Source organism: Tyto alba, unplaced genomic scaffold (genome assembly GCF_018691265.1).
Source record: "Tyto alba isolate M040663 unplaced genomic scaffold, T.alba_DEE_v4.0 Super-Scaffold_12, whole genome shotgun sequence".
In the NCBI taxonomy this organism is placed as follows: domain Eukaryota; kingdom Metazoa; phylum Chordata; class Aves; order Strigiformes; family Tytonidae; genus Tyto; species Tyto alba.
In genome coordinates, this window is record NW_024881274.1 from 5,963,410 (window position 1) to 5,976,517 (window position 13,108).

General features: G+C 68.7%; 2 protein-coding genes across 2 annotated transcripts; both read left to right on the top strand.

The window, feature by feature from the left end:
- Window positions 1–854: 854 nt before the first annotated feature.
- GRB7 (growth factor receptor bound protein 7) lies at window positions 855–8,540 on the top strand. Its single transcript, XM_042787257.1, has 15 exons — window positions 855–905; window positions 4,403–4,556; window positions 4,722–4,863; window positions 4,993–5,149; window positions 5,235–5,356; window positions 5,468–5,545; window positions 6,152–6,289; window positions 6,375–6,485; window positions 6,616–6,714; window positions 7,004–7,084; window positions 7,174–7,290; window positions 7,401–7,461; window positions 7,591–7,678; window positions 8,124–8,217; window positions 8,303–8,540. Exons 2-15 carry the CDS (start codon window positions 4,411–4,413, stop codon window positions 8,447–8,449), a joined length of 1,581 nt encoding a protein of 526 aa, XP_042643191.1. The 5' UTR covers window positions 855–905; window positions 4,403–4,410; the 3' UTR covers window positions 8,450–8,540.
- Window positions 8,541–9,301: 761 nt separating this feature from the next.
- On the top strand, window positions 9,302–12,553 carry LOC116961112 (retinol dehydrogenase 8-like). Its single transcript, XM_042787289.1, has 6 exons — window positions 9,302–9,438; window positions 9,557–9,718; window positions 10,621–10,800; window positions 10,912–11,005; window positions 11,104–11,287; window positions 12,135–12,553. Exons 1-6 carry the CDS (start codon window positions 9,342–9,344, stop codon window positions 12,372–12,374), a joined length of 957 nt encoding a protein of 318 aa, XP_042643223.1. The 5' UTR covers window positions 9,302–9,341; the 3' UTR covers window positions 12,375–12,553.
- The last annotated feature ends 555 nt before the right edge of the window (window positions 12,554–13,108 follow it).

Here is a 13,108-nt window from a genome sequence, read left to right on the forward strand (position 1 = left end):
CCCCAGGGGATCACCCACGGACCCATAGGGCCCCCATGGAGCCCATGGGGCGGTCAGCATCCCCCACGGGGATGCCCTGATCCCCCCCAGTGGGGATACCTCCGGGGACCCCAAACACCCCGTGGGGACACCCACACCCCTTATGGGGACACCCCCAAGAGACCCCACCCTCTCTCCCCCACGGGACCCGCACAGGTTCCCTAAGGGACCTCTACATGTCCCACTGGGCTCCCCCCACCCCATAGATGCCCCTCCCATGGGGTCCCCCCAAAACCCCAGGGGACCCTGCTGCCTGTGTGAGACCCCCCACGGGACCCCCCCACACACTCCACGGGCTCCCCACCAGCCCCAGTCCCTGGGCTGACCCCACGGGACCCCCACCCCCATGGGCCTCTTCCAGCCCCCGCACATGTGGGGTCTCACTGGAGCCCTGACCTAACCCCACAGCGTGGGGCCAGGGACCCCCAGGGGGAGCCCAGTTTGGGGCGCACCAGACCTCACACCCCCAGGACAGCGATGGGGCCCTGCGTGTGTCCCCCCCCTCACTCCCAGCTCAGCCGCTCCTGGGGTCACCCCGGTGCATTGTGGGAAACTCCCCATCACCACCGTGGAGTGGTGGGATGCGGGGTTATGGGGGGGGGGGGGTGTGTGTGTGGGGGGTGGACCCCAACTGTGCTGGCACTGGGCCAGGCTGGATGCCCCCATCCCAGGGCTGGAGAGGGGGGGCCAGGGGGGCACCCCTGGGTGCTGGGGGGGGTGTGTGTTGGGGGGGAAGGTGCCAGGCGGCCGGCCCGGGGCGGCATGATGTCAGGCGGGGGCGGGAGCTGGCGCAGGTAGATAAAGCCGGGGAGAACAGGAATCCCCGGTCCGGCGGGAGGGTGGCGGGACGCGGCGGGCGCCTGCAGGTAGGAACGGGACCGGGGTGGGGGCCCCCAGCATCGCGGGGCCACTGGCCAGCCCGGGATGTCGGCCCCATCCCTGCCGGCATGACCCCAGCTCACCCCCCCCCCCACCCCCTCAACCCCCGGCCCTGGCCGCTGCGCCCCCGCCCCTTCCTTCCCACCTTCCTCCCCCACTCTTCCTCCTCGTCTGCTGCCCCGCAGCCTCCGTACCCCCGGCCCTGCAGCCCCCGTGTCCCACCGCCTCGGCACCCACTGGGACCCCTGCTCACAGCTGGGGGCGGGGGGACCCCATCCCATAGCTCTGGGGGCCCTGGGACTCTGTCCCCTAATCCTGGTGGCCCTGGGACCCCATCCCTTAACCGTGGTGACCCTGGGAATCCTGCCCTAAAGCTCTGGTGGCCCTGGGACCCCATCCCCTAACCTGGTGGCCCTGAGACCCCATCCCATAGCCCTGCTGGCCCCAGTCCCCTTGCCCTGTAGCCCTGGTGGCCCTGAGACCCGATCCCGTAGCCTCAACCTCCCCAGTCCCCCTGCCCCTCGGTCCTGCTGGCCCTGGGACCCCATCCCTTAGCCCTGGTGACCCTGGGACCCCATCCCTTAAACTTGGTGGCCCTGGCACCCAGGCCCTTGATGCTGGTGGCCCAGGTCCCCCTGCTCCATATCCCTGGTGGCCCTGGGGCCCAGCCCTATAGCACTGACCCCTCCAGTCCCCCACCCCATAACCCCAGTGGCCTTGGTCCCCTTGCCCCATAACCCCAAGGCCCCGATCCCTCTGTTTGTCCCAGCCCCTGGGGACACCCCGTGTCCCCTTCACCATCGTCACCACCTCATCAGAGCGCCGTCATGGCCACCAGGACAGGGGCTGGCTTTGAGGTGACCTGAGGCCATGGTGATGGGCTGGCAGGTTGGTGGCACGGCTGTGCCACTGTCCCAGGGACCCCGTGGGGCTCCCATCTGTCACATCCCCCCGTCAGCCCCACCGCTGTCCCCTGCGTGGCTTGGGGTGGCCCAGCACCGTGTCCCACTGTGGGCAGCATCGTCCCATGCTTGTCCCCCGCGGTCTGGCCAGGCAGGGAGACCCCAGCCAGGGGGAGCGGGGATGGGGCGGAGGATCCGTACCGGTGGGACTGGGACGTGGCAGGGATGGGGACGTGGCAGGGACAAGGATGGGGATGGTGGTGGCAGCCGCGCGATGACATCGGTCCTACCCGGCCATGGACTTGGACCCTGAGCTGGGTGGGGGACGGGGATGGGGACGGGGACGGGCAGCGGGTGAATGATTAACCCGGCCCCGCGCGGCATCCCCGGCGGTACACGCGTGCCTGTGGCCACCGAGTGCCACAGGTGCGGCCGTGGGCACCGCGCGTGTGCTACGTGTGCCGCGTGCCGAGCCGCGCCGAGCCGCGCCGAGCCGCGCCGTGCCACGGCGGGGCTGGACCAAGGCCGTGACGAACCGTTTCAGGGCCGAATCCGGCGCGCCGGCCGGTGTCCCGGTGCTGCGGCACCGCGTGGGCGCTGGCCCCGGGCCACCGGTGACGCCGCGGTGTGGGGGGCCGTGCCGGCGGGAGGGCTCGGGGCAGTTCCCACGGCGGGCGCGGGCGCCGGCTCCCTCGCCCCCGGCCTGCCGGCGCGGCCGCCCCGGCCCGGATGCCAGCGCGCTGAGGTGGAGCTGGGAGCGGCCGCCAGAACTGGTTTGGCCGGGCCAGAGGAGGTGTCTGGGCTGGGCCCCCGCCACGCTCCGCTTCCTGCTCCCGCCGGCGCCGCGGCTCAGCCCGGCACGGTTCAGCCCAGTACGGCTCAGCCTGGCACGGCTCAGCCTGGCAAAGCTCAGCCCAGTACAGTTCAACCCAGCAAAGCTCAGTCCAGTGTAGCTCGTCCCCGCACAGCTCAGCCCAGCAAAGCTAAGCCCAGCACGGCTCATCCCAGTACAGTTCAGCCCAACATGGCTCAGCCCAGCATGGCTCAGCCTGGCAAAGCTCAGCCCAGTACAGTTCAACCCAGCAAAGCTCAGTCCAGTGTAGCTCGTCCCCGCACAGCTCAGCCCAGCAAAGCTAAGCCCACCACAGCTCATCCCGGTACAGTTCAGCCCAACATGGCTCAGCCCAACAAAATTCAGCCCAGTACAGCTCAGCCCAACATGGCTCAGCCCAGCAAAATTCAGCCCAGTACAGTTCAGCCCAACATGGCTCAGTCCAGCATGGCTCAGCCTGGCAAAGCTCAGCCCAGTACAGTTCAACCCAGCAAAGCTCAGTCCAGTGTAGCTCGTCCCCGCACAGCTCAGCCCAGCAAAGCTAAGCCCAGCACAGCTCATCCCGGTACAGTTCAGCCCAACATGGCTTAGCCCAGCAAAATTCAGCCCAGTACAGCTCAGCCCAGCGCAGCTCAGCCCAGTACAGTTCATCCCAGTAAGGCTCAGTCCAGTGTAGCTCGTCCCAGCACAGCTCAGCCCAGCAAAGCTAAGCCCAGCACAGCTCATCCCGGTACAGTTCAGCCCAACATGGCTTAGCCCAGCAAAATTCAGCCCAGTACAGCTCAGCCCAGCGCAGCTCAGCCCAGTACAGTTCATCCCAGTAAGGCTCAGTCCAGTGTAGCTCATCCCAGCACAGCTCAGCCCAGCAAAGCTAAGCCCAGCACAGCTCATCCCGGTACAGTTCAGCCCAACATGGCTCAGCCCAACAAAATTCAGCCCAGTACAGCTCAGCCCAACATGGCTCAGCCCAGCATGGCTCAGCCCGGCAAAGATCAGCCCAGTGCAGCTCAGCCCAGCGCAGCTCAGCCCAATACAGTTCATCCCAGTAAGGCTCAGCCCAGCGCAGCTCACCCCAGTACAGTTCATCCCAGCACAGCTCATCCCAGCAAAACTAAGCCCAGCACAACTCATCCTAGTACAGTTCAGCCCAACATGGCTCAGCCCGGCAAAGATCAGCCCAGCACAGCTCAGCCCAGCACAGTTCATCCCAGTAAGGCTCAGCCCAGCGCAGCTCAGCCCAGCAAAGCTAAGCCCAGCACAGCTCAGCCCAGCACAGCTCAGCCCAACATGGCTCAGCCCAGCAAAGATCAGCCCAGCACAGCTCAGCCTGGCTCAGCCCAGCTCACTTTGGCCCAGTTAAGCTCAGCCCCCCCAGCTCCTGCACTGGGATGTGACTGGAGGGACGGGGACACCCCAACCCTTGGGCAGCCTCTCGGGGCTTGGCCAGACCCCGCGGGGCGCTGGGGTGGGGGGCAGGCGGGGCGGTGCTGAGTCACGCCGCCGCACGCTGACTCACCGCTTGTCTGGGCGCCGGCAAAACACCACCCGGGCAGGTGCCAGGGGTGGGCAGCCCCCCCCGGCAGCGCCGTGGCCCGACGTGCCCGTGCCGGCGCGGCGGCAGCTGGAGGCGTGGGGCCCACCTGGAACCCGGAGTGGCATCCGTTGGGGGGGGGGGGGGGGGGCTGCCACCCATGAGTAGCCCCGGGGACGAGGACCCGGAGCGTCCCACAGTGTCTCCCCCCTCCCTTAGATAATGCCATGGACGGGGGGGCTCAGCAGAGCGGCCCCCGGGAGCCCCCCGGACCGGGCGGCACGGAGCAGGAGGGGGTCCCCGGCGAGCGGGATGGGGGCGAGGGGCCACCCGAAGTCAAGCGCTCCCAGCCCCTCTTCATCCACGGCAGCAGGTGGGTGGGGGGAGCTCCACGCACTGAGGGTCCCCCGTGGGGGTTTGGGGGGGGTGTGGGGGGTGGGGGGGCTGTCCAATGGATTGAGTTGGGGAGTGGGGATAGAGGAGCTGGTGCTGGGGGTGGGGGTGGATCTGGGGGTGCTCAGCCCCTCTCTGCCCGCAGCCGGCCGGCGCTGGAAGAGGAGCCACGTGCCTCGTCGCTGCCCACCATCCCCAACCCCTTCCCCGAGCTCTGCAGCCCCTCCAACTCGCCCATCCTCAGCAGCACCCTGGGGCAGGGGCCCCCCCGCGAAGGTGCCTCCCACGTGAGTTGAGGGGGGGGGTGGGGGGTGTTGTGTGTGGGTTAGAAGGTGGTGGGGGTAGGGGGGTCCTCCTCCCCCCCCCCCCCCCCCCCATCCTCGCCGGGGGCCCTGACGCCCACCCCCGGGGTGCAGGCGGTGAAGGTGTTCGGCGAGGACGGCGCGTGCCGCTCGCTGGAGGCGTCGGCGGGGACCACGGCGCGGCAGCTCTGCGAGACCTTGGTGCGGAGGACGCGGGCGCTGCAGGACCACAGCTGGGCCCTGGTCGAGCTGCACCAGCACTTGGCCTTGGGTGAGCCACCGGTACGAGCACTGGGGGGGGGTCCCCAGCCCCTCCCCGGCCCCCCCCCCCGCCAACGCTGAGCCCCGTCCCGCAGAGCGGTGCCTGGAGGACCACGAGTCGGTGGTGGAGGTGCAGAGCTCCTGGCCCCCCGGCGCCGACAGCCGCTTCGTCTTCCGCAAGAACTTCGCCAAGTACGAGCTCTTCAAGAGCAACGCGGTACGTGTCTGCCCGAGACGGGTGTCCCGGGGAGGGGGGGACACACGTGTACCCCCCACGGGGACCCTGAGCACCCCCTGGGTGTCCCCTGATCCCCCCTGTGCCCCCCAGCAGTCCCTCTTCCCCGAGGTGATGGTGTCCAGCTGCCTGGAGGCGAATAAGAGCATGGCACACTCCGAGCTCATCCAGGTACGGGGCTGCCGTGCATTGGGGACCTCGCTGTGCCATGGGGACTCTGCCATGCCATGGGGGACCCCACTGTGCTGTGGGGACCCCACTGTGCTGTGGGGGACCCTGCTGTGCTGTGAGGACCCCGCTGTGCTGTGGGGGACCCCACTGTGCTGTGGGGGACCTCGCTGTGCTGTGGGGTCCCCGCTGTGCTGTGGGGACCCTGCTGTGCTGTGGGGGACCCCACTGTGCCATGGGGGACCCCGCTGTGCTGTGGGGGACCCTGTTGTGCCATGGGGACCCCACTATGCTGTGGGGACCCCGCCGTGCCATGGGGACTCTGCCATGCCATGGGGTCCCTGCTGTGTTGTGGGGACCCCCCCGTACCCTGACATGCCACTGGGACCCTGCTGCACCACGGGGACCCCACTGTGCTGTGGGGACCCCACCATGTTGTGGGGACCCCACTTCTCCGTGGGGACTCCACTGTGCCGTGGGGATCTCGCTGTTCCGTGGAGACCCCGCCGTGTTGTGGGGACACCGCTGCTCTGTGGGGACCCCACTGTGCCGCAGGGACCCCGCCGTGCCCTTCACCCCTCATCTCCCCCCCTGCCCCCCCCCCCCCAGAACTTCCTCAATTCCGGGAGCTGCCCCGAGGTCCAGGGCTTCCTGCAGCTGCGGGAGGCTGGGCGCAAGGTCTGGAAGCGTTTCTACTTCTCCCTGCGCCGCTCGGGGCTCTACTACTCCACCAAAGGCACCTCCAAGGTGAGGGCGCAGGGGGGGTAGAGTGGCTTGGGGGGGTGCAGTGGGGCCAGCCCTGACACACACCCACACACACCGCCCCCCCCAGGACCCCCGGCACCTCCAGTACTTCGCTGACCTCACCGAGTCCAACATCTACTACGTGACGCAGGGCAAGAAGCACTACGGAACGCCCACCGAGTTCGGCTTCTGCATCAAGGTGGGGATGTCCCTGCCTGGCTGGGGACTGGGGGTGCCCTTCCCCTGCCAAAAGGTCTCTGCCCCCCCCCCACTTGCCCCCCCCGAGCTGTCGGGGGCTGCCCCATGACGGCTCCAGCTTCTCCCCGCAGCCCTACAAGGTGCGGAGCGGCGTGAAGGGGCTGAAGCTGCTCTGCAGCGAGGATGAGCAGAGCCGGAGCTGCTGGATGGCGGCTTTTCGCCTTTTCAAGGTGAGCCCCGGCCCCGTGTCAAGGGGTTCTGGGGGGTGGAAATGCGGGGGGGGGTGTGGGGGGTGTGCTGGGGGGGGATGTCCCCATCCCTGTGCTGGAAAAGATGCAGGATGGGTGTCCCCGTCCCCACGCGGGGTGGATGCAGAGGTCCCCCTCCCCACACCGGGTGGACGTGGAGGTCCCCATCTCCACGCCAAGTGGGTGGTCTCCCCCCACCCCGCTGTGGGATGGAGCTCCCACAGGATCCCCCCCCCCCCGCCCCCCAGCTCACGGGGCTGTTCCCCCCCAGTATGGCATGCAGCTCTACCGCAACTACCAGCAAGCGCAGGCGCGGCTGAGCCAGCCCCCCTGGATCGGCCCCACGCCCCTGGTGAGTGCCACCCACCCCCCCACTCCCCCCTCAGCCCTCCCATCCCTTGGCCCCCCCCCCCCCCGTCACCCCACCCCACTCCCCCACAGCGAAGCGTCTCGGATAACGCGCTGGTGGCCATGGACTTCTCGGGGTGCACGGGCCGGGTGATCGAGAACCCCAGTGAGGTGCTGACAGTGGCGCTGGAGGAGGCGCAGGCCTGGAGGGTGAGTTGGGGTGCAGGGGTGTGTGTGTGGGGGGGGTGGGGGGGGTGGGGTGGGGTGTCCCCCCCACCCCGAGCCCACCCTAACGCCTGCTCCTTGCTTTGCACGGCCAGAAGAAGACGACGCACCGGTACAGCTTGCCGGCAGCCTGCCAGAGCTCCCCGCTCAGCGCCGGTGAGCAGCGCCCGCCCGCGGGGTCCCACCCGCGAGGTGGGGGGGCAAAGGAGTGTGTGTGTGGGGGGGTTCCCTGCCCCGGGTGGGTGGGGGGGTTCCCCCCAAGCCTAATGCCCATCTTCCCCGCAGCCATCCACCGCACCCAGCCCTGGTTCCACGGGCGCATCTCCCGGGAGGACACCCAGCAGCTCATCGGCCGGCAGGGCTTGGTGGATGGGTATGGGACCCCGGGGCGGGGGGGGGGGTGTGGGGTGTGCCTGGGGCTTGGGGGGGGGGAGGCGCAGGACAGGACATGGGACCCCTGGCGGGGTAAATGACCCTGGGGGTTATAGGGCCCTGAGGTTCATGGGGTGACACAGGACACCTGTGGGGATAGGGGAGACTTGCTGGGGGGGGGGGGGGGGGCACGGGATCCCAGGGGTGTTGGGATCCCCCCCCAGGGTTTTCAGGGGATCTGCTCCCCGGGGTTTGGGACCTGGGGGGTTTGGGGGGGGGGGGGTGACAAACCAGGGCCCCGGGGCTCCCAGGGGGATAAAGGGCTCCCAGTGGGTACAGTACCCCACGGCTTCGGGGTGGGGGGTGCTACCGGGGACCCTGGGGAGGACCCCGGGGGTGGCAGGGGGGGCCTGGGGCCAGAGGTGACACCCCCCTGGGGCTCGCAGCGTCTTCCTGGTGCGGGAGAGCCAGCGCAACCCCAAGGGCTTCGTCCTGTCCCTGTGCCACCTGCAGAGAGTCAAACACTATCTCATCCTGCCGGTGAGTGCGGGGGGCCGGGGGCTGCCGGGGGGGGGAATGGGGGGGGGGCCGGGGTGCTGACCTGCACCCCCCCCCCCCCCGGCAGAGCGAGGAGGAGGGACGGCTCTACTTCACCATGGACGACGGGCAGACCCGCTTCGCCGACCTCATCCAGCTCGTGGAGTTCCACCAGATCAACCGCGGCATCCTGCCCTGCAAGCTGCGGCACTACTGCACCTGCGTGGCCCTCTGAGCCTGGCACGGCTCAGCACGGCCCGGCACTGCTGGCGTGCCACAGCCCAGCCCAGCACCACCAGCACGGCTCGGCACAGCCCGGCACCACCAGTATGGCCTGGCACAGCCCGGCACGGAGCGGCAGGATTGGTCCCAGCTCGGCGCAGGGTGCACAGGGACGAGGCCGGCTCCTCCGCCACCACCCGCCGGCCCTGTGCCGGGGTGCCGGCTCTGCCCGCGGGGTCCTGGGGTGCCGGCATGGCCGGGCCCCCCCCCACTCAAGCACTTTCTCCCCCTCCTCCACAGCACCAGGCCCGAGTGTCCCCGAGTGTCCCTGCAGGGGCCGGACACTCCTCACCCCCAGGCCAGGCAGGCTCGGGGGTCCCCAACCCCAGGAGCGGGGTCCCGGGAGAGGAGGGGGTGAGGGGGGCACCCACCACCGCGTCCCCCACGTCCCCACAAGGCCAGTTGAACTGTGATGTGTTTTATACCAGTGAGAATAAAGGTTATTTTTTCAGAGCTCTTGCCTCGCCCCCTCTCAAGGGAAAGCTGGGGTGCTGGGGGGGGGGGGTGGTCTGTCCCCACAGCCCCCCCTCTGCCAGCGGGCACGCGGCTGGCAGTGTCCCTGTGTCCCGTCATGTCCCCATGTCCCGTCATGTCCCCGTGTCCCACCGTGTCCCCGTGTCCCGCCGTGTCCCCGTGTCCCGCACAAAGGCTCCTCTGTGCACCCCGGGCACCACGTGCGGCTCAGCCACGCGGCCGCCGGCAAATCCCCGCCGGGGGGTGGATTAACAGGGGGGAGGATTAAGGGTCTGGATCTGGGGGGCTTCTGGGGGGGGGGGGGGGGGGGCCAGGGCTGGGCCAGCTGCTATTAAAGGCGGGGGGCCGGGGAGCGGGGCCACGGCCGTGCCATGGCTCCCAAAACGGTGCTGATCACCGGCTGCTCCTCCGGCATCGGGCTGGCGCTGGCCGTCCGGCTGGCACAGGACAAGCAGCGCCGCTTCCGAGGTGACACCCCCCCCCCCACCCCGCCCTTTCTAACCCCCTAATTCCCAGGGGAGACCGCTCTCCATGCAGGGGCTGAGCTCCCCCCGTGCACCCCCCAAACACCCCCCCCCCCCCCCAGTCATCGCCACCATGAGGAACGTGAGCAGGAGCGGGGCGCTGGCAGCGGCGGCGGGGCCGGCGCTGGGCCGGACGCTGGAGATCAAGCAGCTCGACGTCTGCGACGAGGGTTCCGTCCGCGCCTGCCTCAACAGCATCCCCGGGCGCCACGTCGACGTCCTGGGTGAGGCCCGGGACCCCCCCCTCCCCCCCCCCCCGTGTCCCCGGGGTGCTGGGGACCCCCCCAGTTCCAGGGACCCTCTGTGCACTGGGGGTAACTGGGGTCTGTCCACGCTGAGCGTGTCCCATGTTGGGGACCTTTTGTGCGCCCAGTGCTGGGGACGCTCTGTGCCAGGGACACCTCATGCACCAGTGTCCCCCTCACCCGGTGTACCAGGGACCCTCCGTGCCAGGGACATCCTGCACAGGGGACCCTCTGTACTGGGGACCCCCTGTGCACCAGGGACCTTCTGTACTGGGGACCCCCTGTGCACCAGGGACCCTCTGTACTGGGGACCCGCTGTGCACCAGGGACCCTCTGTACTGGGGACCCCCTGTGCGCCAGGGACCCTCTGTACTGGGGACCCCCCCGTACCAGAGACCCTCCACTCCAGGGACATCCTGCACCAGGGACCCTCTGTACTGGGGACCCTCTGTACTGGGGACCCCCTGTGCACCAGGGACCCTCTGTACTGGGGACACCCTGTGCACCAGGGACCTTCTGTACTGGGGACCCCCTGTGCACCAGGGACCTTCTGTACTGGGGACCCGCTGTGCACCAGGGACCCTCTGTACTGGGGACCCCTTGTGCACCAGGGACCCTCTGTACTGGGGACCCCCTGTGCGCCAGGGACCCTCTGTACTGGGGACCCCCCTGTACCAGAGACCCTCCACTCCAGGGACATCCTGCACCAGGGACCCTCTGTACTGGGGATCCTCTGTACTGGGGACCCCCTGTGCACCAGGGACCCTCCACACCCAGGGCATCCCATCCTGGGGACGCTCCGGGCACTGGGGACCTTCTGGGCACAGGGAGCAGGAGCCCCCTGGCCCCGGGGACACCCCAGTGATTCCCAGTGCCCCCAGTCAGCAACGCCGGGGTGGGCATGGCGGGTCCCCTGGAGTGCCAGAGCCTGGCGGCCATGCAGAGCCTCATGGACACCAACTTCTTCGGCCTCGTCCGCCTGGTCAAGGAGGTGCTGCCCGACATGAAGCGGCGCCGCAGGGGCCACATCGTGGTCATCAGCAGCATCATGGGCCTGCAGGGTAAAGGGGGGGGACGGGACGGGGTACCCCAGTAGGACCAGCCCCCCCCCTGCCTCCCAGCCCTGATTGGGACACACACATACCCCCCCTCCTCCCCTGCAACCGGTCCAGGCATCGTCTTCAACGACATCTACGCCGCCTCCAAGTTCGCGGTGGAGGGTTTCTGCGAGAGCTTGGTGGTGCAGGCGCTGCACTTCAACGTGGCGTGAGTGCCGGGGGGCTGGTGGGTGGCACGGCCCCCCCCCAGGGCGGAGGGGGGGTTTGGGGGGTGCCGGGGTCCCCAGCGCCCCATCCCCCGGGCAGGATTAGCCTGGTGGAGCCGGGGCCGGTGACGACGGAGTTCGAGGCGAAGGTGTACGAGGAAGCCAAACGCGCCGACTACTCACGGACCGACCCCGAGACGGCCGACATCTTCGCCAACCTCTACCTGAGGAACTCCAAGGACATCTTCTCCAGCCTGGGCCAGACCCCTGAGGACATCGCGGAGGTGATGGGGGGGGGGGTGGGGGCTGCCCTCTTCCCACCCCCCAGCCTGGCAGCCCCTCCCTGGGCTGGGCTCTTTAGAGAAACCCCCAATTAGTGCTAACGAGGAGCAGTGACCCCCCAGCAGGCAGCGGGGCAGGGGGCCCGCCCCGACAATTCCTCCCCTGATGGAGAAATTCCTTATCCTGATGGGGCTGAGCCTGGCTGGGAATAGGGATTGGGGTAGGAATAGGGATTGGGAATGGGGATAAGGATAGGATGGGAATGGGGTGGGAATGGGAACAGGGGTGGGGGTGGGATGCAGATGGGATGGAAAGGGGATGGGATGGGAATGGGGACGGGAATGGGGATGAGGGTGGGATGCATATAGGATGGGAAGGGGATGAGATGGGATGGGATGGGAATGGGAACAGGAATGGGGGTGGGATGTGGATGGGATGGAAAGTGAATGGGATGGGATAGGAGTGGGAATGGGAAGAGGGATGGGGGTGGGATGCAGATAGGATGGAAAGGGGATGGGAATGGGAATGGAATGGGATGCAGATAGGATAGAAAGGGGATGGGAATGGGAATGGGAACAGGGATGGGGGCGGGATGAAGATGGGATGGAAAGGGGATGGGATGGGAATGGGAACAGGGATGGGGTGGGATGGGATGGAATAGGAATGGGAATGGGAACAGGGATGAGATGTGATGCAGATAGGACGGAAAGGGGATGGGAATGGGAACAGGGATGAGGGTAGGATGCAGATGGGATGGAAATGGGATGGAGTGGGAGTGGGGATGGGATGGGGAGGAGGGGACGGGGCAGGAAGGGGACAGTAACGTGTGTGTCCCCCCCCCCCGTGCAGCACACGGTGTGGGTGATCGAGGCGGCCCGGCCGCCCTTCCGGCACCGCACCAACGCGGTGTGCACGCCGATGGCCGCGCTGAAGCACGCCGACCCCAGCGGCGCCCTCGTGACCGACGCCTTCTACAAACTGGTGTTCAAGTACGACGCGGTGCTGCGGCTCAGCCTCGGCGCCATCCGCCTGCTCCGCTGGAAGGCCCAGAAGGTGAAGGAGGGCGCCCGGCTGCTGGGCTTCAAATAGCCCCCCGCGGCCCCCGGGCAACTCGGGGCACCGCAGCCCCCCACCCCGGGGGGGGGGGCTCAGCTCAGAGGCGGGGGGCGAGCAAGGCCGGGACCCACATGGGGTTTCGCTTCCTGCTCCCGGCCCAAAATAGCACCCGCCGCCGCTGTATTAAAATCCGGAGTGGTATTTTTAACCAACGCCGGGTGAAAAAGCAGAGCGGCTTCCTCTGAGAGCGCAGCAGCCGTGACGGGGCTGGGAAGGGCTGGCAGCTGCCCCCCCCCACACTGCCTGCCCCCCACTGCTCCCCCCGCCCCCCCCCCCCCCAGCATCCTGCACCCACAGGCATGTGGCACCCCATGTTCCCCCCCCTCCAAGCACCAGCGACGGCTGCGTCCCCCAGCCACTGCTGAGGGGTCAGCAATGCCCTGGGGGTGGGGTGGGGCTCCTGCACAATGGACCCCCCCTGTGGCACCCAGCCTCACGGCACCGGGGCAGCACAGAGCTGGGGGGGGTGGGGGGGGCTGCAGTGGTTGGTGCGGGTGGTGGTGCAGGAACAGGAGCAGCAGGGTGCAAAGGGTGCACGGTGGGTGCAGGGAGTGCAAAGGGGCTGCAGGGACCGGTGCAGAGTGGGTGTGGGTTGCACGGTGAAGGCTGGGTGCAGGGGTGCTGGGTGCAGGGGTGCTGGGTGCAGGGGTGCATGGTGGGTGCAGGGGTGCTGGGTCCAGGCGTGCTGGGTGCAGGGGTGCTGGGTC